This window comes from Sugiyamaella lignohabitans, chromosome C (genome assembly GCF_001640025.1).
Source record: "Sugiyamaella lignohabitans strain CBS 10342 chromosome C, complete sequence".
In the NCBI taxonomy this organism is placed as follows: domain Eukaryota; kingdom Fungi; phylum Ascomycota; class Dipodascomycetes; order Dipodascales; family Trichomonascaceae; genus Sugiyamaella; species Sugiyamaella lignohabitans.
The window spans coordinates 394,414-421,936 of record NC_031671.1 but is presented as its reverse complement, the minus strand read 5'-3'; the positions used below and the strand labels follow the sequence as shown (position 1 = coordinate 421,936).

Sequence of the window (27,523 nt, the reverse complement as noted above, 5' to 3'; positions counted from 1 at the left end):
ATAAAAATTGATCCTGTGAGAAGAGTGAGAAAGAGAATCACGGACTATGCGGGCCAATCGTCATATTTTATAACAGCATTCCAATATTGGACTGAACTGAATATTTCTTCAAATTTCACTGCATTTAGTCAAGAATGTGCTCCCTTCTGCCAGTCATTGCCACAGGTCATTCATTTCCAAGCTGAAATTATGAATTTGCTTGAAAAGTATATTCAAAAGAAAGATGAGCATTCATTGGAATCCCTTCTAGAGTAAGTATTTAGACACTTTGACAAAAAACGTCTGACATTTGTTTAGTCTGAATAACCATGACTAACAAGTATGAAGCTTGACAACACATTTCGCACATGATTTAGGCCCAGATTTTGAGCCCTTTTTTGGCAGATCACTCAATTTATTGATTTCTCTAGCTGGCGAACAAAATCTTGAAATTGTCGAATGGACCTTCAACTGCTTTGCATATTTATTCAAGTATCTATCAAGACTTTTGACTACCGATTTAAGACCAACGTATGATGCGGTTTCATTGCTTTTTGGTAAAGAAAGTCACCAAAGAAAGTTTGTTACGAGGTTTGCAGCCGAGTCTATGTCGTTTCTACTAAGAAAATCTACTGGATCATCCCTTGACCTGATTATTGACCATATCCTGGACGATGTTATTAGCCACCCCAAAGCTGACTTTGTTACTTCAGTAGCCAACCTATTTTCCGATTCGATTAAGAGTTCTGGGAATAACCTGCATTCACGAACATCTGAGATTCTATCAGCATTACTACGATCATGTAAGAAACATGTCAACCAAAGTCTGGTAGTAGTAGATGTATCCAGTGCTGTGTTGGTAGCATTACTACATCACGTCCGCCAAGAAACCGCTCATATACTGTATACAGAGAGTATGACTTTCGTGGATTCTATGTTAGGTGAGAAAGAACTCAGCGATAACCAGATTATATTGGCCCAAACTGTTATTAGAGACCTCTCTGGTCTTCGTAAAGGTTCGAGAGTGTCTGACTGGACGCCATTATTTGGCAAATTTCTTAGCATTCTTGGCCGTATAACTGAAGCTTCTTCGCAACAGGTCCTTATTTCAACTCTCACAGCATCTGTGTCATTGTTACAATCTGCAAATTTTGAATCTACCACGAAATACTGTTCGCCACTGGTACAGGAACTGTACAGGTTATTGGGCCAAGAATATTTCTTATCGTTCTGTGAATCCATGGTGGAATACAATCCCACTGTCTTCTCGAACCATTTGATAGTATATGTTCAACGGTTTATAAAGGAATACCGATCAGATGTTTCAAGTGTGCACCTACTTCTAACGAAGTTGGAGTCAGCGGGTTTAGTCAATCGTACTTCACAGCCTGTTCCCGGAAAACTTTTCACTGCCCCTGATTCAGCATTTTCAAAATCATTGGAACAGAAAGTACAGTTCCCCAAGCTGGACTCTGTTAATGGGTTATATGATCTCTTTATAGCCCTGGATATCTTTGCTATCGCGGTAATCCCAACTGACAAGTTAAGTAAAAGCTTACCGAAGCTTTTGGAAAGAATCATCTTAGAAGTAAACGAATCCAATATAGCATGGAAAAAGGCTCTCGTTGGAAAGACTCTTAGCCTAGTGAACGAACCATCGGTGGCTGCGGAAATGATCGATACAATTAAAGAAAGCTTCTCAGAGCTATCTGACTCGAAAATATTCTTGGAAGGATTTTTAAACTTATGGAGAGCCAATAAGGGGTGAGTACAATTGATTCATATCTTAAGGAAATGAAAAACTAACACATATAAGCATAGAATTATCCCCTCAACAAGGACAGCATATGATCATCAACATTGTGGAGTCGTTACGGTCGCCCTCACATGATGTTCGATATCTGGCAATCCAGGTTATAATATTTATTTATCAGGCAATGAGACTGGAAGTACCAAAGCTTATCACGGATTGCAAGTTAATTGACGAGATCCCTTTGGATGTCTCCAATGCTAGGAATTTTGGCTTATACATTCGTAACCTGAGCAACAGTTATGCTGGAACAGGAGCTGATACCCTCTTGGATCTGATTATACCCCGCTTTTTCTTTGGTTTACTGACAGCTAAATTTCAGCCAATTTGGGAAGCCTCGGTAGAGGCTATCTCCAAGATCTCCGAAAAGAACGGAGAGATCATCTGGAGTTTGGCGTATGAGTGGATTGTCTATGAGCCAAAAATCTCACCCGTTTTTGGAATGTTTGACGATATTATCCTAGATGAGCCAGAACAATCAGCAACAGTTGAGTGCTCGAATCTGAGTCAAGTGATTAATCACTCAGTAAGCAGCTTTTACAAGTATTCAAATAGTCAAAACTTTTCAAAACTCAGTATTCGAGATTCGTTAGATAAGATTGATTTCCCTCCCACAGTCCGCGGTCAAATAATCAAGGTTCTGGCGAGTATTCCTCGTGTCGCTGAGAAGCACAGTCGCTTGTTGGTACCATTTTTATTGTGGGACATCAACTCTGATGATGGAGAAGACTCAGAGGAAACTGAGACACCCTTGTCATCGACCTGGTCTGTAAAAGATCGAATTGCATTGCTAGATCTTTTCTCGTTATTTGGAAACCCCAAGACATTATATAAGTCGGAGGAGGTATACGAGCGCTATCTTTATCTACTGGGAAATCGATCATTGGCAGTACAGAAAATTGCATTGAAATGTTTGCTTACCTTTAAGAACCCGCAGATTCGTAAATATCGGGATAACTTAGAGGGAATGCTTGATGATACTCAATTTAAAGATGAGTTAACTAATTTGGTCAGATATTCGGGTGAAGAAGGTACAATTCATGAAGACGATAGAGCTGCTTTATTACCCATAGTGATACGTATTATATTCGGTCGTGCGCAGATCGCTAAAACTGGTGGTGTTAAGCAGGGAAGACGATTTGCTGTTGTCAATTCGCTCTCCAATGTCGAGCCAGAATATCTACGTTTATTTATCGATCTTTCTGCCAATCGACTGGAGCACGAAGGATTTTTAAAAGGTTCCTATGATGGAGTTCTAACTATCAATCCGGAATTCAGTCACTTTCAGTCAAGCGATCTTCGACTCCGTAGAGAGCTTGGTTTTGTAACCATGCTGGAAGAGATTCTCGAGCAATTGGGTGATCGTGTCCATGTGGCATGGGATATCATTATTGAGTCACTGATTTTATGTTTATACAGGGCCAACCAAGCTCATACAGATCTTAACGAACAGGATGAGGATGAACCGACTGACTCGGTTATAGGCAAAAATATTCGATCCATTCGTCAATTAGGTTTCAAATGCTTAAATGCACTGTTCTCTATTTTACCAGGTTCCAATTGGGCTGGATGCTTTGATATTATTTACAGCAACTTTATTTCCAATAGGATGGCAAAGTTTGCCGAGGAAAATTTACAACAGCCATCGTCCTTGATGCGTATTTTTGTGACGCTTTCCTCAGAAAAATCTTTGGTACGTTTCTTAACTTGGGATAACTGTGCAATTATCAAGTCTTTTTTTGCTTGCCTCTCCTATGATGAAGTTAAGGACTCTGTGGTGGATGTTATTATGGATACCATGAACAATATTTTGGAGCTCGAAAGAAGCGAAGATACAGAGACATTGTCCGTTACTGGTGTACCTATTGTGCTTAATCGTATGCCATACCTTTTTGAACGACAAAGCAACCATCAATTGCTAGAAAAAGAAGCGCAGTTACTTGTTAAGTTGATGACCAGTGGATACGAAGCCAGCGATGATATTAGAAAGCAACTTATTGAAGTATCCCTTGCTGCATTAGAGAAGAATACGACCCTCGTGCGAGTTTCTGTCAAGGTTTCAGTTTTACAGACTTTGTCCGTTTTATTGATGGACGGAAGATCCACATTAGAAGAATGCACATCAGCATATTATACTCTTTCTAAGCTCTTCCGACAGTTTACTAATCGACAGGCTAGAGAAAATCTTGCTGCTGTGTTTGATGTCTTCGGTGACCAGTTTGATGTTTTCAAAACCGTCTCCAAGTTGGTAGTCGATCTTAATTCTTACTCAGCTAAGCGATTAGACTTGCCAGATTTTGACCGAAGACTCTCTGCATTTGCAGTAATCAATGAAACTAAATTCGACAAACTGACGGCTATGGAGTGGCTCCCATTGCTATATAATATGCTCTTCTTTATGAAGGACCCGGAGGAGTTGGCGTTGAGAACAAATGCTACATATTCAGTCAAGCGCTTTATTGATGGATTGGCATCCAGGACTAATGAAGAGGATGTATCTTCCTATGTGCAACTTCTCGATGATGTGGTAATCCCTGTTGTGAAAACCTCGTTGCGGGATTCGAACGATATTTTCCGTACCCAGTTTATCGATGTACTTGGCCATATTGTCAAAGCTGCCAAGTGGTACTCAAAAATGAATGATATGAAATGCCTTCTATTTGATGGTGATGAAGAAGCGAACTTTTTCAACAATATCAATCATCTGCAAATTCACAGAAGAAGAAGGGCGGTTCGAAGACTCTCAAAGCTTGCCAGTAAGGGAAGCTTGACAGACACAAATATTGCACACTACATCCTTCCCATCATTGAACACTTTGTTGGAGGTACTGAAGGAGATGCGCATAATCTGTCAGAAGATTCTATCAAGTGCATTGGTGTTCTCGCTCGCCATTTGACTTGGAATCAATATCGTGCTATCACCAAGAGATATATTGCTTATCTCAACAGCAGGCCAGAGTCTATCAAAGCTACAGTTAAACTGGTCGAGACTGCCTCTGATGCTCTTATTAGTCCCGTAGATGAAACAGACATGGATCTCAGTCTATTAGAAGAGGACGAAGATGAAGACACTACTATGGCTGGCTCCGAGGATATCTCACCAGCGGTAGTAAACTCCGTTGAAGGTGCCGTTAAGCTCGCAGATTGTCTCCCCAGTGTTGAAAGGCTCAGTGCATTCATCACTGAAGATATTGTGCCTACCATGCAAAAGGTGCTCAACAAGAAAAATGATGATGATACATTAACACTTCGTATCCCCCTCGCTTTACCTATTGTCAAGTTCATCAAGGCTCTTCCAGAGGCTCTGATAGAACTGAAACTGCCAGGAGTCTTAACTGGTCTTTGTCAAATTTTGCGTGCAAAATCACAAGAGCTCCGGGATATGATACGTTCTACCTTGGGCCGCATTGCAAGAATTCTGGGTACGAAATACCTTGTCTTCATAATCAAGGAACTTAAAGGAGCACTCCGACGTGGTGCTCAGCTTCATATCTTGGGTTACAGTTTGCACTCACTTCTATCTGAATTGAAAGATATCATCCTACCTCGTGATTTGGATGTCTCTGCTACTTTGATCATGGATATTATCATGGAGGATACTTTTGGTGTTACCGGTGGAGAGAAAGATGAAGAAGGATACACGAGTGATATGAAGGAAGTAAAGCAGTATAAGAGTTATGATAGCGGACAGATATTGGCTAGTAATGTCGGACTAGGCACTTTCAGTGAACTCGTGGAACCTGTAAAGACCCTTCTTTTGTATGAAAAGCTGAATTTGAAAATGGAAAAGAAGGTTGAGGAATTACTGCGAAGGTTTGCACTTGGTTTATATCACAATATTGATGCTTCTAAGCAAGAAGTTCTTGTAATGTGCTTCGAACTATATGAGATGGTCAATAATGTGTCCACGGAAATTGAAAAGAAAAAGAAGATTGATTCTGAGAGTCACATTCGAGACGAACAGAAACGTGAGGCAGAAGAACATTTTATGATTCAACTGGACTCTCGTCACTGGGGTGAACAAAATACCATCCGTATCGGAAATCTACATATAATTACTAAGTTTGTGATTGAGATGATTCGTACGGTTCTTGGTAAAAATGAGCATATGATGACAGCTGAAAACGTGGCTGGCTTTATGCCAATGCTCGATGAGGGGCTCAATGGCAATTATGAAGATGTTCAAATTGCGTCACTGAGACTTTTGGCGCATATTATTAAGCTGCCTATACCTGATGTGAGTGGACGAGTGGTCAGTCTTGGTAGAAGAACATTATGGCTTATTAAGTCTAGTACGTCGACCAATACTGAATTGTGCCAAGCTTGCTTGAGATTTATATCGGTGTGCATTCGTCAAAAGAAGGACTTTTCTTTGAAAGAAAAAGAGTTGGCGTATTGTCTAAACCGTTTGAAGCCTGATATCGAAGAGCCTGACAGACAAGGTATTACTTTGACATTCATCAGGGCCGTTTTGTCGAGACAGATTATGATGCCAGAAGTCTACGACATAATGGATCAGGTTGCTCAAGTAATGGTAACAAACCAGTCCAATGTTACGAGAGAAGCGTGCCGCAGTGCTTACTTTCAGTTTTTGACTGAATACCCTCAAGGAAAGGGTAGATTGACCAAGCAGCTTAAATTTTTGGTCGCAAATCTTGAATATCCCGCTGTCAGTGGCCGTCTCTCTGTTATGGAGATTATACATTTGCTACTGGCTAAGGTTACTGATGACCAAGTGCAAGAAGTGATCGCTTCTTTCTTTGTTGCTCTAGTTTTGGTGCTCATCAATGATGAGGAATCCCAATGTCGTGAGACTGCCGCCGCCCTTATTGGCGAGTTACTGGATATCTCTAAAGATGAGCAATTGAGTTTGATTGAAAAGTACTGCACAACTTGGCTCACCAATAGGGAAAATGAACTTCTGTTACGTGGTGGATTTCAAGTGACGGGAATTTACTGTGCTAAATTTGGCGTCAGAAAGAATCCAAAACTTTTCAAATTGGCGATCTCCGTTCTTGAAAAACTTTTAGAGGATGCCAAATCAGACTCCAATGTTGTTGTACAATGGGAAACATTGTACCAGGGTCTTCAATTCGTTGCAAAGACCGTACAAAATAGCAATGGATTAAAGATTTTGTTTTCTTCAAACTACCAGCAGCTCTGGGATTTGATTGAATCTTCATTACTGTTTCCCCATGCTTGGGTGAGATTGGCATCATCTAGATTGATTGGTAAGCTCTACAGTGTGTATTCAGGTGGCAAAAACTGCGAAATCACAATAAGTACAGATGGATTGCAAAGTACCGCATTCAAATTTGTTAGACAGCTGGGTGCTGCATCGATCTCCGAAGATCTGGGTATACAGATTGTTAAGAACCTTGTATTTATATCCATGCAGTGGGAAAAGTCTGAAGAAACTATTTACTTTGTTAAGCCACGATCTTCCAATGAAGACGAAGATGAAGACGATGACACTGCTACAGAGGAAAGAATTCCTGTTATCAGATGGTTGATCCAAAAGATATCTTCTGTTTTAAGAGCCGAAAAGAATTTCAAAGAAATGATAGTTTCTAAAAAGGCTAGTATACAGTTACTGGCTTCTATCATCCAATTATTATCTGTTGAAAAACTGTCCGAAATGGCTGAAGATATTATTATGGCCTTCTATATTTACTCCATATCAGAGGAAGATAGAACAAGGGATTTGAAAGAACTTTGCTTAGAAGCTCTAAATATGGTTCAGAAGAAGCTCGGTACAACTAAATATGTACAGGCTTATAGCAATGTTCAGCAGCAAGTCTCAGAAAGGCGTCTTGAGCGTAAGTCAAAGAGAGCAATCCAGTCAGTATCAGCCCCAGATGTTTATGCGAGGAAAAAGCTTCGTAAGAACCTGGCTAAGAGGGAAAAGAGAAAACATTCCAAAGATGAGAATGGGTATTACCACAGCAAGAAGAGTAAAAATGCTTAAATGACACATGAGAGAATAAAAATTAATTTGCATTGTATATATAAAATAAATTATTATTATCTATTAAAAATGTTTTTTGAGTGGCGAATAAATAATTATTTGCAGGAATTGCAAACTGTCATAAAAAAAAGTCGTGAAATAGATTGTTGTAACATAGAGAAGTATCCTTTTAAAGGTGGCCGGGGGTGTCTGAAACCCATCCAGATAGTTCCAATAGGTCTGTCAAGCTAACATACTGCCTTTGAACTATCTGTAACGGCTTGCTCATAAGATCCGTCCACTCAGACGGTAGGCTATTCGCAATCTTGATAACTTCCCGTGCGGGACGGCCTCCTATCCAGAAGACACCCTGGCAGGTATGAAGTGCAGCCATATAGTACGCAATAATAACCTTGGCAAAAGAATTGTTGCGGCGAGCTAGATTAGCAAAGTCATTAGAGACCGACGTAATCCACGTAATTATAAGTGGTTCCGCGTTGAAATAAATTGAGGCCTTGACAATGCAAATCAGTCGGTCTAGCTCGTTTTTTAAAATGCTGTGTTCGTGCATATGAGATGCGTATGTATCGACAACCGAAGTGGGGAAGTTCCCTTCAGACGTGGTAACACTACTATTGGAACTGCTAGTCTCAACTTCGCTCTTTACCTCGACAAAATCAAAGTTTGCCATAGGAATAGCATCTTCAGGAATACTATATCGATGAGAACTGTCAGATGAGCTTTGACTACTCCTACTCACAGATGGTCTAGACAACATACTAAGTACGCTATACAGATTCTCATAAGCAGGTAGTCGTAATTCCATAGCTTTGGCAAATGCATTGTCTTCACCAGGAACTTGACGAAGAAGTCCTCGTAATGGCCCCTTGCTTAAGAATGGGAACAGACGTTCTGCTAAGATATAGGGGCCACGTGAAAGTGCAAACACATCGGGCTTGCCATTAAAGGAAATCAAGTCAATAACATCATCGAACGAAAAAGCCAACATCATCAGAAAGCAACTGGTCAGAAATTTGGGTTCAAAGCTATTAGTGATATCGAGGACTTGAGATGACGACATTGCGTTATAATACTTCTGAAGGGCATAATTGCGTAAATCTCGGGACCCATCAGAACAATGCTGAAGGTGAAGCGCCGAGATAGCAAGTAAGGCGTCAGATAAATAGGGGAAAGCAAAACTGACCTTAGGAACCACCCGTTCCCATATAGGCTTCTCGCGAGCGCTTTGCATCATAATAATGTTATCAGTGTGAAATGAGTAATGATGAATCAATTCCAGATCTTGATGTTTGACAGTACACTCAGGAGGAAGTAGGGTCCCGGGCACCGTAGCGAAGGGGTTGATACGGTCTCTAATAATCAATTCGCCCTGAGGTGGTCTTTCTGGAGGATTATCTGGAGCCGGTTGCTGAGGTCGTGATTGATATGACTCCGAAGTGTAAATGGTGGAGCCGTTGGTAGGAAGAGCATGCCCATTCTCATGGTCAGTAACCGGAGGATCGCTAGAAAGCATAGCGCTCTGGGCATAGTGACTAGTATCAAGAATGATAATATTTCTTGAAGTATCATATTTTTGGTCCTGCAATAGACCAGGTGACCCTTCGGTCATGAATGTCGGGTAAGAACATTCCTTGTGTCGACGGACACAATTGTGACAAGTAGGCTGCGTCTCATCGCACTGAATCGCTGGTTAGTAATTAATCCAAAATAACAACAATTGTAATAATACAATAAATCATTATCAATAACTCACCTTAATCCTTAGCTTTTTACAGTTGGCACAGCCGTTTCTAGATTTTGAGTGACGCTTACGCCTTCTTTTATGATGATTTTTGTTATCCATGGTTTGATTTAACAAAGTTGAGTTCCGACAATATAACGCGGTAAATTAACTTAAATTCAGAAACAATATCCGGAAAAAGAGCTGCTTCTATATTCATGTCCAAATCAAAAAAAAAGATCCCTTTTGACTAGGTGAACTGATCAGTGATAAACCTCAATATAGCCGACAGACGAATAAGGTTAAGAATTTAGGTTTAAAGGAGATAGAGTTCTATTTCCGAATCAGGTTATGAGACTCTCGTTTCAAATTTCAGAGAAAAAAATAATGAGAAGCGATACCCTCGTGATTTCAGGGGCAGTTTGTTTAGAGCAGTTCGAGCAATGATTAGCGGTCGGACTTTTGGATTGACAGTTACCTTTGCCTTTTGTTAATGGTCTTGTTCCTGTTCTAGCCTTTTGCGGGATGACGACGGCGACAAGTGATTCTGGACTTTTTTGATATGCGCGAAATTTCAATATTCAACCAATGGGTCAATTCATCCCTAATTTTTTCTTTATCAATGAATGTATGAAGCAGAACAAAGTAAGAAAAAATTAAATTTAGTTTGCTAGTAAGCTAATCCTCTCGAATAGAAAATAGCTAAATTTTAATCCGAAAGCTGTAAACCTTGATAACCTTAGCAGGAAGTAAGTCCACTATTAACACGACCAAAATGATTTGTGATTTAATATCCAATATTCAATATTCAATTTCCGGTGATCAATTATCAACAATTAGGACCGCTAGATGCACCGAACCCGACAGAAAGCCCAAACTCACAATACTGAGACACACCAACCAACTGTTTATTCTATTTTTAATTTCCAGCCAAATGCCTCACCTGAATATTTCAGGAAGTCCAAATCCAGGATCCGACAAATCCCCGCGCCTGGGATTTCGTTCCAAGCAAAACCAAGTATGAAGTTCGAAGAACAACCGCAATTGTCAGCAGTTTGCTGAAATGTCCTTCTTTAGTTTCTCGGTAGTGCGTTCATAATGCGGTAAAATATTGTTAAGGCAAGAGAAATATTCTATTATCAGAAAAGTCATCACAAATATGCACCACACGGCGCGTTTTCTCTATGACCTAACTACGAACCGAATATCACTCAATGTCTCAGATCGGTTGTGGCGTCCATGCCGGATAGGGTGGTATTTTTTAGCCGAAAGTGAGGGGGGTCCGAGGCCCTAATGAGCGAAAATTGCATCCTGCATTGTTAGCAGCAATGGCCTGTGGCCTGTCAGGCCTTTGATATCAATTTGACGATCTATTACCTGCCGGTAATGGAGACTGGCATCTTCGATCGCTCTAGACCGGTCGGTCGATCATGATGGTACCAAATAATCCAAACATTCACGACAACATAGTCCGTCCCAATTAGTACCGAGGTGTGAGGCAATAATAACATCAAATTATGAAAGCTATGTCTCTTTTAACCATTTTCCTTCCTGTGCAGAATTAATTTTTAAAAAAAAATATTAATAAATGGTGAATACGGGCAACGGCAGTTTTTTTTTTTTGCCTATTTTTGTCATCTACCTTCAACATCAGGGGCATTTTTGGCACCAACTGGCTCCAAGCTTCATGCTATTCCCTATGTATAGCACAGTACTTGATGTTGTCTCAAGTCGGCAAAGGTACAAAGTCACGCACTGCCCACCTCATTTCACTGTGTAATAGTTTATCTGGAGTGTTGACCCGGTCCTGCGAGTGGTTTATCTCACGTCTGTACCTTATTGTACCTTTACCATGTCTACATGCTACCTACATATTAGTTTCTTCTTTGCGTTCTGGAGATACGGATGTATCTGCAAACTGCCCACTTGATTTCGAATTCCAATTAAGAAAGCAGTCTCGGCCTTAAAATTTAGTATTTCTCCCTGAACATCGCTTATAATATTACGAAGACCAGTCAGACCCGTCCCGTGGGGTATAAACTTTATTCACGACAGTTGACAGAATAAACGCCTCGACAACTAGACATTGGCAAGTACATCTCCGCTGCCATATGCCACCTGCTTGGAACAGACAAATCTCAATCCAGTAACAATTGCCTTAGGTCAAGGAGATATTATCCAGGCTGTGATGTCTCTGTGTGAAACATTAGTCTGGCACTCGGCTCGGACCTTCCATGCATAAATGCCAGCAATAATATGTCACATCAGCTCTGGCTGGTCCAATAGCTGTTCGACATGCCAAAGAGACGAAAACGTTAAAATTGTATCTACCTTCCAAATATCTACAAGATCTGCCCGAATGAACTCCATTTGGTACTGAAATGCAGTCAACAGTCTACATGCGCATTTTATCTTACGTTATGCACTATAGCTGCAGTCGAGATGATATATTAAAGTTTAAAGAACATGCATATGTAGAGCATTCATTTCTGGAGTAATGTGGCACCTGCTTAAATAATTTTTCAGACTGACATATAGATTATAGTAGTAATCAATCTAATATCATGGCCCATTACCATTGATGGTGAATAGTCGAAAGACGGCTCACTTAACTTAAACATAAACTCAGCACTCGTGAACTTAAGACATGTCTCGACTCTCAAGACCGCCGCTAGTTTTCCTTAACAAAAACAACTTGGCCGATAGTGGCCTGAGAAAAACATGCCTATGCCATATGACGAAATTGAAAAAAGACCACTAATACAATATACTTGTGATCGTAGAATTTACATCCTTGCAAGGAAGAGGTATAGCTGCCTATCAGGCGGGGAGTTTATCGAGTTCTATCGCTGCAGCTGAGTACCAATTCAAGCAAGACATTGATACTTCGTTTCTCCAAAATAGGACTTCGAGTACATGCACAGGTCAAAATAATGATGGCCATAGCTGGAATTTGCAGCTCTCAGCTTCTTAATCCATATAAGATTTACATAAGATCTAATTGGCAAATGGTTTTTGTTGAGTAGTTGGGATCCATTCTAGTCCGTTCTTGTACACCTATATCAATTTAATATCTAAATGTACCATTTTCTGTTACAAAAAAAAAGTCTCCGGATCCAGCCAGGAATCGCCTAAATTGGGTATATCCTCGTGCCACATTTCTACTCCGTCCCAATGTGTTGACGTGAACCAGAGGACGAAGGAAAGACATAAAGGGTAAATTCCACTCGCTGCATTTAAGTTCAAGGTACAACAATAATTATTATTGTTAATTATATCGTAGTAAGGATTCTATTGGTATTTACCATCTTTCGGATTAAAACATAGTACTTTTCTTTTTTAGGATGATGACATTTTATGTCACCGTAGGATCAAATTCGTAGGGGTAAATTTGGTAACAGTTGAGGCCGGATATTCTTTCACCTATTTCTAACTATTTTTTGTTCGAAATTGAGGTGATATTAATGAACATAGATTCGTGAAGATGTTTCTCCAATACTGAGTACATTGACTTGGAATTTATTTACCGACCGTGTAAGATGTTCACGAATTGTAGTTTAAATTTTCAAAAGTCTTAGGCTATCAATTTGAGCATTCCATCTCCAAAATTCAAAGAATACTGTAGATTGGATGCTATAATTTGCCACTGTTAATAATTCAAGCTGCTGGGCTTGGTTCTTATCCAAACAGCATAATTTTTGTTAGTCGCATTCCTGTCATCCTATGTAACATACCATAGAGTAGCGGAGAACAATCAAGTGCTATTACAGTATCAGGTCCAGGCAATAAAATTCCATAAATACCTGCTAGCCGAAAACCCAGTAAAGTAACTGCTACTGCTGAGAGTTTGTGATCTACAGCAATGGCTGGATAGGTTGTAACAAACGATACGCTCTTACCAAAATCTTCTTTTTTTCCAAAAGTGTATGTTGTTAACTTGTTCTCTTAGGGACTAATGAATGGTACATGGTAAAAATCAACAAACAAAGAAAGCTACACTGTATGGTCTTGTTTTGTGATATCAATATTTCATTGAAATAAATTAACAGCATGGATAGCTAAACCATGGGAAGACAGAGTCAAGCCTAGACAGAACTCAAGAAGTGATTAATTTTCCTCTACCAATGATCTCAATCTAAAAGGATCGTATAGACAGGATTGGATGCAGTTAGTATAAATTGGAGTTTTCACTCTGTAAGACCAGGTTGTGTTGTTAGTGACGTCAGCACGAAACGAAGATAGTTACTTGATGGTACAGAACATTATATATATACTTTCTTAATATGTTAACGACGGATTATTTAAAATTACAAGGTCTGCAAATAGTGGTCTCACAGCCACAAATTGTGTAAGTATAATTATTTAAACATCAACTAATTGTATGCGACATATAAATCTACTATATAAGCTATTTATCACCTATGCCAAAATAACACTATCGACCGTATTGCGTCATGGAAACACTTAATAGATTTTCACCAGATCTAATCATTTAATTTATAGAAAAAAAACCTACGAATTTTTTTTATCAGTTCGTATAAATCAAGTAGTAGCCTCTGATTCTTCCTGCTTTATAGTCAGTAACTGTCCTATAATTGCATATTATGCACAATAATTTCACTGTAGATGTTTATGGTTATTTCCACGTATATTAACAGACCCTAGGTAGCTAATAATTAAAGACCAATTGAATTCATAAATTCAAGATGCTCTCTGGGTTTTTATCACAAACTCAGCCAAAACCTCAGACGGCATCTGTCACAATTACGAAGTTATGTGACAGGCTACAACATTCGACTTTGTTAGAAGACAGACGAGCAGCGGTTTTGGGTCTGAAAGGATTCAGTAGGGAATATAGAGAAACGGTAGCTGCTGGAGGATTACGAGGTTTGATTTCTGCATTACATCGTGATAGTGAAGATGCTGAGACGTGTAGAGCTACATTGGAGACTCTATTAATCTTATTCATGCCTGATGAACTTAGCGAAGATCAAGCGACCACGACTAACGGTAATTCGACCGGATCAGGGCGTCAGGCAAGAAGACCTCTGGAGCAAAATTCACGATTTACCAGATCCCGTGGAAAAAAATACAGCTCGCCTCTATTAAAACCGAATCACAATCCTGACAATATTTCATTATGGCTTACAGACGAATTCACCCAAAAGCAGGATAATATTATAACATTGCTGGAACTGGTTGAGAAAACGGACGATTTCTTTACTAAACTCTACGCTTTGCAACTGCTATCCGCTATTATATCTAATAGGCCATTGAGATCTCAAGAATGCATTTTAGCTGCCCCTCTGGGCATCTCCTCTTTAGTCGCGTGTTTGGATGACTATCGAGATGTCATTAGGAACGAGGCAATATTGTTACTATTATACCTGGTTAGTGAACATTTTGATATGCAGAAACTAGTCGCATTTGAGGGGACATTTGATAAATTATTTAGCATAATTGACATTGAAGGCGGTCTCAATGGGGGTGTGGTTGTAGAGGAAGCGATTTCTTTGCTGTCTGCTTTGCTCAGGTATAATGTTTCCAATCAGCATCACTTCAGAGAAACCAACTGTGTTCCTAAATTGGTATCTTTGTTAGAAAATAAAGATACTTTGGACCAGCTTTCTTCTGATGATTCTGGTTCGTTGTCAAATGCAATTATCGGTACCCTAGAATTGTGCCGATTATTTGTAATTGAGGATCACTGGAGCACACCGGTCAACCAACAGGCACTCTGTAAAGAAGGCTTATTGTTCACGGTACTAAGGTTAGCTTTTGGTGTAAGTACTCCAATGCCAGTTCGATGTTCAGCTTTTCTCACTGCTGCTGCTCTTGTGCGAGGAAACAGTCCGTTACAAGAGGAATTTTTAGCTATTGATGTTCCATATTTTGACTTGTCAATTGCATTTAATGTGGAGAAGGAGCCACTTATTATTCCTGTGTCTTTAGCGCTTCTTAACTGGGTTCTTCTTAGTACGTCAGTTCACACTTTCGACCTTCGGGTAGCGGCACAACTGTGTTTGAGTTCCGCTCTACAAGGAAATATCCAGGCCAAACTAAGCTTTTTAAAAGATCAAATGGCTTCTTATCCAGGGAATATGTCTGAAGTTGCAGATGAGCTGGAAATTAAAGACAAAGTGGAATCAAGAAGCACTAGCACCAGTCCAAATCTTGAACAGATTGAAACAAATGCACCCAAAATAGTTGGGGATGCTAAACCACAGCCCGACTATCCTGAAGGTTCAGCCAACCTATTCTCGGCGCTGGTAGATTACGATCCTGATGCCAGGCTGAACCCCTATAAACCGTGGTTCGCGGCTGTAATACTCATCAATTTGTTTGAAGATGCCGATATTTCCAACCCGTCACATTACAACACTGAATCACATGAAGTTCGTGATTTTGTGAGAGGCTTGATGATTGGTGACGCTTCAATTGGTGAGGAGGTTGTATCCTGCATCCAAGCTATGTCAGGTATGCTTGTTACCTCGTTACGCTATCCCGATCCACGCATATCTCTTGGTTATTTGATGTTGCTATCTATATGGCTTTATGATGACACTAAGGCAGTGTCAGATTTTCTTGGTGAATCCGGAACCATTCAGGCTCTAATTTCCTCTGCAACCCACAGTTCTAATAATGATCCTTTGGTTGAAGCTCTTAGCACTGTTTTGCTAGGCATTGTTTATGATTTCAGTAGCGCGGAGTCTCCAATCCCAAGGTAAGTATAATCTCAGTGGGCTCGTCAATATTCAAATAACTAACTATGTTCAGAACTGAACTTCACAAACTGTTATCCAGCACAATTGGAAGAGACCAGTATGTTGTAAAGTTCAAAAAACTTCGTGAAAATCCTGTCTTGAAGGAATTTGATGTCGATGATATTTTCAGCTACGAACGGGATAAGACAGGACTTCCACAAGTGTATCTGGACTCTGCATATGTCGATCTTTTGAAGGAGAATAGCGCACGTATTCAAAAGGCTCTTGATCGTGATCCAACAGTAGAGCCAAACTCAAGGGTATCCCTTGATATGTACGAATCTCTGCAGTCGGAACATCTTGATATTTGCAGAGAGTTAGAAGAATTGAAGGAAAAGACGACGGGGCTTGAACACTCAACAAGTGAACAGATTGAAAACTTGAAAGAAACAATATCGAAAACTACAGGTTTACTCCAAGAGTCTGAGAAAAATTTGAAAGCAGCCAAATCTGAAAAAGAGTCCCTTGAACTAGCCCATACCAAATCAATTAAAGACATGGAAGAGTTAGAGGTAAAATATAATAAGTTGGATGAAAATTTCAAGCAGATATCTGACTCATTACAAAAGGCCAATAGAGCGGTTGAAGAACACAAACAAAAGGAGAAGCAATTGATCTCGCAACTTGGAAATATGACGAGAGATAAGGAGAAGGCTGAAGGTGGTATTAACAAGATGAATCGGGAGCTTTTCTCTTTAACGCGAGCAAAAGAAGATGCTGACAAAGAGAACAAAACTCTTCAGAAGCAAATCCAAGATTTGCAGAAACAGATACTGAAATCTCAAGAATCTGACTCGAAGCTCAAGAGCCAGTTGAAGGAAATGACCGCGTCAAGGGACAAGATACTGCGGGAGTCGAAGGAAAGTCTGGAAGCAGCTAAGAAATTTGAACTTCAGGTGAAGGCTAGTTCTGCAGAATTGGTACAAGTCAAAACTCAGTTTCAAGAATTGAGTGACTCTTTCACCGAAGTAGAGACATTAAAAGAGACGCTGATAAGCAAGCTCCAATCTGCAGCACAACAAATTGAACAACTCAAAAGTCGTAAGGCAGAACTAGGAACCGAAATCGAAAAACTTAATAACGAGAAAGCGAATCTATCAAGTGAGCTCGATAAGTCTAAGTTGCTAAACTCGGAATTAAAGTCGAAAGTAGATGCTATCGCCCTAGATAAGGATAGTCGAGGTAAAGAGATTGAGTCACTATCTAGACGGATAGTCGAGTTTGAAACTGCTAAATCGAAGCTCGAAGATGAACTTAAAATTTCGGAAAATACGACGGAAGCACTTACTAAGGAAAAGCAAGAATCAGAATTACTGAAAACTGCCCTTCGGGAAGAAATCAATCAACTAAAAATAGAACTAGATGAGCTGAGAGCTGAAAATAACACTTTGAAGCTGGAGGCAGCGAACTTGGTGGAAAATGGGAATCCCAAGCAAGCTGAAGAGCTTGAAAAGAAGTACAAAGATCAAGTTTCTGAAATGGAATTTAAGCTCAAAAACCTTTCTGATGAATTAAGTGCTGCCAAACAAAAAGATTCTGAAGATAAAGATACCCAGCTGTCTACACTTGAGGATGAAATCAGTTCATTAGAAAAGGAGAAGAGCATATTAGAGAAAGTAAACTCGGCCAAACTGGCATCGCTTGAAAAGGCGCATTCTACGGAAAAGGATTCACTTGAGCAGCAGCATGTTAAAGAAAAAGATAATTTGCACAAGGATTTCTCCGATCAAAAGAGCATCCTTGAAAAGGAATTCGTCAAGCAAAAGGAAGAGATTTTAAGTAGCCATGAAAATGAGAAAGAAACACTTGAAAAAGCGCATCGTAAAGCAATTGAGGAAAATAAGAAAATACTTTTCGCATCGCATACAGATGCCATGGAGAAACTACGAAATGAACTACAAAAATCACAATCTGCAGAAGCTGAAAAGCTTAAGGATCTTTACGAGAAGTCACAACAGGAGAATATTGCGTTATCACGCAAGTTCGAGGAGCAAGTGGCAAAGTTAGAATCCGAAAATAAAAATCTCACTCAAAAACTTCAGCTCGGGGAGAAGTCAAAGGACAAACCTACAGTCGATATGGTTCCTAAATCTGACTTGGATGATCTCATGCTATTACTAAATGACCTTGATGAACAGAAGAAAAAGTATAAGAAACAGCTGCTTAAATTAGGGGCAGATGTAACAGATTCTGAGGATGACTCTGAAGATGACGACGATGAGGAGGAAGGTGATGACGAGGGTGATGAAGATGGCAATTAGCCAATGTACATTAAAATTACTTGCATTTTGGTATATTTATCCGTATACATAATATATTCATGAATCGTTATTTTCGTTGTTATACTCAATAGGTTAGTGCGGGGCACTTCTCACTGGATCGGGCATTCTCTGTATAGTTATATCGTTGTTTTTCAATTGAACGTCATCTATTTCCATGTCTTGAGGAGTAATGACAATTGATTGAGCATTATAACGATTCCCCAGTGACTTGATCACCATGTCCAAACTCTGCTTTCTGTTCGCATTATCCATAAAAACATCAAACTCATCGAGGGCCAGAAGCTTAGAAGGCATCGCACGCCAAATCGAAATAAGTAGTGCAATCTGGGCAAATGATTTTTCACCACCAGACAAAGTTTCTACCTTCCTTGTCACAGCACTCTTCACAGGATCAATATCCATTATAAGGTTCTCTTCAGTCCTGTCTATAATGAGCTTTCCGTTAAAACCACGCATACCAAGGTTCACTTTGAAGCCCTTCTTAATACTGTCCAAAGTTGCCGTAACAATGGCTTCATATTTGCTCTCACGGTTTTTAGACGATCCTATCAGAACACTGTAAACCCGATTCAAGTTATCATACTCTTTTTTAGCATTCAAGAGTGCTGTATTTGCCTCAGTATATTGTTTGACAAGTTCAACCATATCGCAACCATTTTCTTTTTCAAGAGTTTCCATAGTAGCTCTGAGTTCCAGAATTTTTTGTGCTAAATTTTCAATCGTCATATCCTTTTCCATAGGAACTCTCTCTTCAATTATGGTCTTAGCTCTGGTCTCATAATCCTGAACACGTTAGAATTAGTCAACTCACTCAGTTAGACAATCTACTTACATTAGCATGGTCACGGCATTTCTTCATTTCATCCATATTTTTGTTGATTGCTCCTGCCAGCTGTCTAATTACCTCTAAGCAAGTGTCTCTATTGCGCAGCAGCCTCTCAGATTCGACTCTGGACTTTTCCTCTTCTTTCTAAACGCTTATGTTAGAGAAATTATTTCACAATATCAAAACTGCTATACATACCCGAATGGTCTCAATCCTATTGCATAGTTCGTCATGAATTTTGTCGGCCTCGGCGATAATTGTATCAGCCAATCTAACGTCTTCTTGAGTTTCAAGCATATCTGCGTGAATTTTCTCAAACTGGAGAATGTAAGTCTCAATTCTCTGTTTGCAGTTTTCTATTTCCCCTTGAACTTCCAGAACTTTGCCATTATCGTAATCCTCCAACTGAGTTTGCAAATCATCCCGCTTTTCATCTAATGTCCTCATTTCGTGGCGCAATGAACTTAGCCTTCTTGTCGTCTGTCTGCTGGATTCTTTGCTCTCACCCAGAGCTCGTGTAGCGTCATCAAGCTTCGATCTCACTCTTGTACATTGACTTTGAGTACTCCGGATCGAATCCTCAAGCTCTTTAACACGGTATCTCAGATCTACACCCATTCTAGGGGTCTTATTCACTGGAGCACCACGAAGGATACTTGAAGAAGAACCACCTCGATTCGCACCAACTTGAAACCCATCTCGGGATTGAGAGCCATCTATACTTTTCTGCTTTGCAAAAGCTACAAGTGCATTTTTTGGATGTGAATACATTACTCGATCAGCCTCAGCACGGTCTTCAATAAGCAGGATCCTGTGTATTTGATATTGATCAATAAAGATTCTTTTAACAGATTCATCTTTGAATTCCAGAGCGTCTAATACAGTTGTATATTCCTTGCTTGGACTTGACCAGGAATAATCGAACATATCAACATCTTTAACAATAACGGTATTTGTCATCTTGTACTTTGCGAGTATCTTTAAAAGTAGATTACGGTCTTCAGTGTTTTTAGTCCAAAAGGCGGCAAGAGTATGCCTCAGGTGATGTTCGAGCATAGGACCCCAAGTTGGTATTTTAAGCGATACAAACTGTCCTAAGGGCCCGATGGGTTTCTGGTGGAAAGAGCTATTCATCGATATCTCCTTAAGAACATTGGCCATATTTACCCCATAAGCGGCATCAACAGACACCTGAGACCCCTCTTGAATTTTAGCCAACTGGCTCTTTTCAGACAGTATACTCGATTCGTACTTTTTGACTTCCCCTTGTAAGCTCTTCACAAGGTCGCTAGCCTCTTTGATCTTTGATTCGAAGTTCTCGGCTTCATTCACCAGTGCCATCTCCTCTTCTTTTAATTCATTAATTTTCAAGTTAACAGTCTCAATTTGTGCCTCTAAATATTCCTTACCGCCTTCTGAAGTCGTAAGGCGGTTTAGTTCAGACTCAAGCTCGACTTTATGCTGCTCATTTTTGTTTTTCTCGGTGTTGACATTCACTTGATTCTGTTTCAAACTGTCCAACTTATCAGACAATTCGCGTCTTCGGTTAATCGCCTCGAGTCGTTCTGCCGAGCTTTTGTCCCTCTGGTCACGAAGCTCGGAAACCTGTGAATCCGTATCTACCACGAGTTCCTGGGCGCGTTTTGAATATGCATCAGCCTCGTCTTGTTTCTCAGCTTGTTCGCGTTTAAGTTCATCATTACGCTCTTCCAGCTGACTAATCTTTTCCATTTGCCTGTCGTGTCGAAACCACAGTCCCATGGCTGTATATCGGGCAACTTCGCGCATAGCCTCTTCAATACGAAGATTATTATTTCTTCTCAATTCCAAGTTCTTCACCTTTTCTTTGAGTTCCTTGATATCAGTACGCTTTGCCTTCAAGTCAGACTCCGTAGCAGTGATATTATTATTTGAAACATTAGCGTTGTGGTATGATTGGGTGACTCTCAAACCCCTCATGAGCAAATGATACATTTCTTCTTGTGTCCTAGCCACCAGGAATGTCCTCGCCTGGTCCTGAGTCAATATAGCAAATTGATTATCAATATCGATGGAGAAATGAGAAATAGAAAGCATTTCTAGAATATCAGTACGGGATATTTTCATCTTCTTGCCAGACTGAGTATATACATTGTAGTTGCTATGACCAGCTCTCTCCGTTCGAGAAATTGCCCGTTCAAGTGTGAAAAAGTCACCATAAATTTCATGTCGAAAAGATAACTTGCCAACATTGTCAAACTTAATGCGAATACTGGCCATTTGCTGGCCTTCTTTGATGACATCAGAAATGCTACTACCTCTGTCTGTATCTGATGCTCTACCACCTAGACCAATAATGATAGCAGTTAAGACGGCAGATTTGCCACTACCATTTTTGCCCACAATGAAATTTATACGCCTGCCTAGTGAAATAGTCAGATTTGAATGACACATAAAGTTAATCATTTGTACTGAAATAATCTTTCCAGCACTTTGCGATTGTGGAGACCTTGCAATGCCTTCCATTTCTCTTGACCCTCGTTGTATTTCCACAGATTGTTCTGGCTCGGGTGTGCCATCTATTCCAATTGTAGGGCTGATTGTCTGGTCACGCTCACCTTCATATTGATCTAAATCTAGATCTTGACTCAAATTGCTGGGACCAGCCCCATCATTATTAGCATCCTCGGGTGATGTGAAAGACGACGTCAAACTTTCAGAGTCCACAGGACTAGGAGAGCTCGAATTATCATTGTCATCATTGAATCGCTGGCTCCTGAAACGTTTAGCGGGTGGCGGTGAGACTGTAAGACTTTCATCTCCTTTGACCGGCTCCTGCCTAGTGTCCATATTGGCCAATCAGTATCCGATACCTGCCATATAAATACATAAATAATTAGGAGGTTCAACAAATAACTCAACTTCCGAAGTCAAAGATTTGATCTGTAGAGTCGATCTCCCGATAGTGTCGACTTGAACTTGCTAACCTGAACTGTATCCCTGTTGAAAAGTACAAAGTACAAAACCACTCTTCAAAGCTGCTTTAATCTGCTTTGCTTTGTTACAATGAAATAATGACTTTTCACTGGAATTTGTTGTCAACTATATATCAACTCACGGTCTTGGCCCGAGAGTTTGTTATCTTCCACGGCTGTATCCTGCAATTTCTCCATGCATTTACTGAAACACGCGTCGAAGCGCGCTCTTTGCAGCCGCGCCAGTTTCCAACGATACCAGTAGCCCACAAATATGCATTCTTCGAGGAACTTTTTGTCTTCCAATAGGCCATCAGTTCTGAAAGCTCGGAATTTAATCCAACTGACTCCATACAATATATAATTCAATTTTAGTTAGTGATCAAAGTCAATAGTACCCACTATTCTCCAGGTATTCCCTGACACCAATAGTAACATCAGTTCCATATTTTAATAAATGGCCCGGGGAGAGTGCCATATATAGAAGTAAGTCAGAACTCAGGTTTTACTACTAGCTTAATTCTTGGAATAGGATATTTGTATATTGTCTTTTATATTCCATTATAATGCAGAGGTGATTGTATGGGTGAAAACCGAGAAGCTGATAAAAAGTTACAAAAAACCGCCAGAAAATGAATAAAAAAAAGTGACGAAACTGAATGATAAAATAAGATCAAAAAAGTGGAGTCAAAGAAAGAAAACACTTTTTTGTTGGCTGCCAAGCGTTCCACAGAAACCCCGTTTAATTGAGGAATACGTTCTTTAAATAGCTAGAAACTAACTAATTGCCCTATATAAAATTTTTATAACTAGAATCAGATTCACTTGTAAGACCTTAGGCGTAAGGACTCGAGCGTAGCGAGAGGAGCCGCGAGATCTAGGGGCAGCTGCTGGGTGTGTCTATCAGACAAACGGTTAACGAGATGTATTTCTGGACGTCTGAGGAATCTACATTACTGGAATCTCTTCTCTTCGTATAATTATCTGGATTTATATTAGAACCAAGTGAAATTTGTAGGTCTTGTGGTATAGGGCTGGGGCAAAAATCATGTCCCCCAGTTGTTGTCGCATCAGCAGCCGACTAACTGCCTCATCTTCAGTGATGCTCTCAGTCACTATGTCCCATCAATATGGTGTTCAGCCAGTATTGCTGGTCATTCACATCGATTTGGCTCCATTTGACTCCTGCAGACAGGCTTGTAGACTAAGCGCCATAATAAGAAGGAAATTATTTTGTTCTCGCTCGATTCTCATGGTCAAAGACTAGGACCCATATATTGAAGTCTTGGTCATCCGGGTAAGGGCCATATTTTTAGGTTTACCATTTAATGACTTCCCTAGTTACTTCAAAAAATGGTCTGTTCTTCTAAGAAAAGGAAACAAATAGTAGAAAACTGAAGAAACTAGAAGAAAACATAATAAAATTTATGTGTGAAACGGGGCCCTAAGAATTCCACAGGAGATATTAGTGTGGAATTGACCATTGGTCAAACCCATTCGACCCAACCGAAATCGTAGTTAGTACATATCAGCTAAAGCATATATTGGTCTAGATATTCATCTTGGACAGCTTATTATATATAAAAGTCATTCTGTTGCCTGCAATTGCTAATTTTTAATATGTAAACTGGGGGGCCTATGTGTTACCCGGTGTGAAGGTTACCCAGTTTTAAATTCAATGCCGGGTAACATTAAAATGTCGGAATAATGAAACCAGAGATGCTGCCATAAAACTTTAACATAAACTTGGACGAGGTAGTAGTAACAATGGAGAAAATGGTTTAGGATCACGTATTTAGCCAATACCTTTACAATTTTATGAGTTGAGCTTTTCTTAAACTCATGACTCTTGTTTTAAATCAACGACATGTTTGTAGCTCAATGCAAGTTCACATGCAAAGTGCTTGTTTTTGTAGAGCTTGCAAACGAATTTATATATAAGTCTACTGGTCGTGGACAATTTCATCTGTAGAAAAGAAAGTGCCGACGAGCAACTCCCAGCTATGGCATTCGGCCGAGTCATGGGACCAGAGAACTCTATTCTGAACAAATAATAAGACGTAAAGAGAACGGCGGCCAAGGATATAGAGTGAAACACAGTTGTCTGGGACAGAGTCCGAGGCAACAGCGGCACGCACATAGATTATTTGTTGTAAATGTCAATGCTGTATTATTCTATAGACAGTTGTGCACTGGAACACAAAGGTTATGCAATAAATAAGAGGTGAAAATAATCATCTGTTAGGGGAGTTTGCTCCTGGCGAAGAGTCAAGGAGCACTGGTTTCAGTACCTGTTCGTCAAACTCGCGGAACCACCGAGCACGATCTTCAGCGCGCAAAAACGATGTACCTGATGAGTTGGCAGCGAGGTCACCACTGGCACCAGAACCGCCGTTGCTGCTGTTTAAGGGACCAAGGTTATCGAGGGCCACGGATGATGAGCCAGCAGCAGACCGCGAACCCGCCATAGGAGGTAGGTCTGATACATCTGAATCGACGTCCGAGTCGAACTCGTTGTTATTTCCGTGAATATTAGCGGCATCAAGCTGGTCGTCATGGTACGAACCGGAGCGCCTTAGTCGAGTCACAGATCCAGATCGTGATCCAGGTTGATAGAATCCACCACTGATATTGCCTAAATCGCCAGGTGAGCTTGTGCTACCAACACCACCGCCAATCAAATGGGTGGCACTGAGATTGCCGCTTCGGGAGTTGTATCCAAATCCCTCTTCACGCTGGTGTCGAGAATCAAGCACAGCTTCAATATCAAACTCGTCATCACTCTCAACATCTTCAATCACCCCAGTTCGAATTCCGAGAATCTCCAGCATCCGAGCAGTCGTTCCACCAAACACAATCACCGTCAACACGACAATAACTAGCACAGTAGCACGTAACGATGGACCATGTTCACCTTCTAATCCAGCAGCTAACGCAACTCCTACAGCACCTCGTAATCCAGCCCAGAAAAGCATCATCTGGTACGGTTGAGGAATCTCATCAGTAAGCGAAGCAGATGCACCACTGGCCGAACCAAGACTACTGCCACGAAGAATTCGGGTGGCTCTTGCACGACTGGCAAAATTGATCAGTTTGGACAATGGGAACACGGCAGCCCATCGTGAAACACAGATGCCAAGAGCAGTTACAATAATAAGCACCGGCTTGAAAATGAGCTCTTCTTGGGTAAACAATGATAGCCCGAGGTATACGAAAATGAAATTCTCTGATAACTGGGCCAGCAACTGGAAAATGTATTTAATGGCAATCTGTGTCCTTCGTGACATGTTGTAATAAGCATAATGTTTCAGAGTAATACCACAGAAAAGTAACGATACAATACCAGACATGTGGCATCCATTTGAGAAAAAGTATGAGGCATAAGCAAATAACAAAACAAGACACGATTCGATTTGTGGGAACCGACGAACATGTGAGTGTTTTAACACCAGTGCAGTCATGACTCCTACAATACTTCCTATTAACAGTGACAGAGTAAACGTCATTAAAAACATTCCCACACCCTTGAAGAAACTCGAGATTTTGACACTCTCACCAGAAAACTTCTGAGCAGTCTCAAACATGACAATACAAACAGCGTCATTCAGCAGACTCTCACCAAAAATGATTGTATATAGTTTGGGATCCACCTTGTAAGCGTTGAAAATAGACAAAATGGTTACTGGATCAGTAGCTGACAAAGTAGCTCCAACACTAATGGCATCTACAAATGAAATGTTAATTCCCTCTAAACCAATAGCAGTCCATATATACAAAAGCACGCCGAGCACAACAGCGGCCAGAAAAGTGCCTGCGAACGCAAACGTCAAAATCGAGCCGATGTTGCGAAAAAAGTTGGCCTGGTGTAGTTCGTAGCCGGAATTGAGGATAATGGGAGGCAGAAGCAAATTGAAAAAGTACGAATAACTGAAAGAAACGTGTTCCTGAATGAAATGTCCTGGCGAAATGCGGATAATCAAACCCACAAACATGCCGGCAAAAATCGACAGCACCGTCTCATGAATAGCCTGAATCTTCTTCTGCTGTAAATAATAACTAGTCCATAACGAACCAATTAACAGCGCCAGCACAATAAAAATCGCCCAACTGGCAAAAATCTCCTCTGTCGCGGGATCCGTCACGTCCTCATCCGGTATATCTGGATCCGCATCTGTACTGTCACGAACTACTCTGTTAGAACTCGTTCACTAGGTCCGGGATTGCCTCCGGCGGCTGGGGCTCCGCCCCAGACCCCGCTGCTCCTCTCGCTGCGCTCGAGTCGAAGCGTAAGGGACCGGTTCTGCTATAATTCCGATGGTCGACGAAGACGACGGGACCGCCACTGCCCGACTCGAGCGAAGCGAAAGGAGCAGAGGGTACTGGGACGCAGCCCCAGCCGTCGAAGGTATACCCCACCCTAGAACTACACCTCTGTTGTCGTTACTTACCAGCTAGCGAGTACGCCGTTCGAAGTAGGGTTTTGCTGACCGACATGTTTGTTGACGAAGTGTTTTGGGTGCCGTTGGCTCAGGGATCTCGGGTCAATGAATGTCGTGAAGGAGTAGATCCAATGTCTGCCAAATGTCTCCAGTGGAAGTGAATCCAGAAGCTCTGTTTTGGTGTTTTGGTCGTGGAATGTGGAATGTGGACTGCGAATTGTGGTTCCTGGTCCACTCTGCAGTTGTAATTATTGTATGCAATCACCGCTCGTCGTGCCGTTATTGAACGGTCGTGCCAGTCGTCAGATATCGAATTTCAAATTGATTCTTTGGACTGCTTTATATACTGAATTACAATTGGCAGGAATCGTTAATGTTTCGTGCTCGCTAGTTAATGTGCCAACCAATTGATGATAGTGCCTCACTGCCTGATTCTATGTATATATAAGTATGGTGCAGAGCTCATTATACTGAAGCACCTGTCATACGTATGTCGTACTTTATCTTTGACGTGGAGATTAGATATCGTGCCGCTGGCGCGCATCTGCAGCGGAAGTTTTAGGAGCTGGTCGAGACTGGGCCTTTGAAAAGTTTATATGCGATACAGATCTCGCTGTAGAGGCTCATATGAGTCTACTGAACCAGACGTAGTTATCCAATTGAACAGTCGACAAACAAGCCACTTGGCTTTACAGCTGGACGGTTATTAGCTTATAGTTAATAGCTTATAGCTTGAAAATTGATTTGCTGGATATTCAGAGATCAACATATGGGGATATAT

General features: G+C 40.7%; 8 protein-coding genes across 8 annotated transcripts; 4 read left to right on the top strand and 4 right to left on the bottom strand.

The window, feature by feature from the left end:
• Positions 1 to 586: 586 nt before the first annotated feature.
• On the top strand, positions 587 to 1,747 carry AWJ20_3839 (uncharacterized protein; the record flags this gene model as incomplete). The annotated part of the gene is made up of 1 exon (XM_018880872.1): positions 587 to 1,747. One exon carries the CDS (start codon positions 587 to 589, stop codon positions 1,745 to 1,747), a length of 1,161 nt encoding a protein of 386 aa, XP_018733520.1.
• Positions 1,748 to 1,826: 79 nt separating this feature from the next.
• Positions 1,827 to 7,757, top strand: UTP20 (Utp20p; the record flags this gene model as incomplete). Its single annotated transcript, XM_018880871.1, has 1 exon — positions 1,827 to 7,757. One exon carries the CDS (start codon positions 1,827 to 1,829, stop codon positions 7,755 to 7,757), a length of 5,931 nt encoding a protein of 1,976 aa, XP_018733519.1.
• A 169-nt stretch (positions 7,758 to 7,926) lies between these two features.
• AWJ20_3837 (uncharacterized protein) lies at positions 7,927 to 9,366 on the bottom strand (the record flags this gene model as incomplete). The annotated part of the gene is made up of 1 exon (XM_018880870.1): positions 7,927 to 9,366. One exon carries the CDS (start codon positions 9,364 to 9,366, stop codon positions 7,927 to 7,929), a length of 1,440 nt encoding a protein of 479 aa, XP_018733518.1.
• A 4,817-nt stretch (positions 9,367 to 14,183) lies between these two features.
• Positions 14,184 to 16,205, top strand: USO1 (Uso1p; the record flags this gene model as incomplete). The annotated part of the gene is made up of 1 exon (XM_018880869.1): positions 14,184 to 16,205. One exon carries the CDS (start codon positions 14,184 to 14,186, stop codon positions 16,203 to 16,205), a length of 2,022 nt encoding a protein of 673 aa, XP_018733517.1.
• A 41-nt stretch (positions 16,206 to 16,246) lies between these two features.
• On the top strand, positions 16,247 to 18,502 carry USO1 (Uso1p; the record flags this gene model as incomplete). Its single annotated transcript, XM_018880868.1, has 1 exon — positions 16,247 to 18,502. One exon carries the CDS (start codon positions 16,247 to 16,249, stop codon positions 18,500 to 18,502), a length of 2,256 nt encoding a protein of 751 aa, XP_018733516.1.
• Positions 18,503 to 18,595: 93 nt separating this feature from the next.
• SMC6 (DNA repair protein SMC6) lies at positions 18,596 to 19,261 on the bottom strand (the record flags this gene model as incomplete). Its single annotated transcript, XM_018880867.1, has 1 exon — positions 18,596 to 19,261. The coding sequence occupies one exon, from the start codon at positions 19,259 to 19,261 to the stop codon at positions 18,596 to 18,598; it is 666 nt and encodes a 221-aa protein (XP_018733515.1).
• A 259-nt stretch (positions 19,262 to 19,520) lies between these two features.
• SMC6 (DNA repair protein SMC6) lies at positions 19,521 to 22,178 on the bottom strand (the record flags this gene model as incomplete). Its single annotated transcript, XM_018880866.1, has 1 exon — positions 19,521 to 22,178. The coding sequence occupies one exon, from the start codon at positions 22,176 to 22,178 to the stop codon at positions 19,521 to 19,523; it is 2,658 nt and encodes an 885-aa protein (XP_018733514.1).
• A 2,359-nt stretch (positions 22,179 to 24,537) lies between these two features.
• On the bottom strand, positions 24,538 to 25,764 carry NHX1 (bifunctional K:H/Na:H antiporter NHX1; the record flags this gene model as incomplete). Its single annotated transcript, XM_018880865.1, has 1 exon — positions 24,538 to 25,764. One exon carries the CDS (start codon positions 25,762 to 25,764, stop codon positions 24,538 to 24,540), a length of 1,227 nt encoding a protein of 408 aa, XP_018733513.1.
• Positions 25,765 to 27,523: the final 1,759 nt, after the last annotated feature.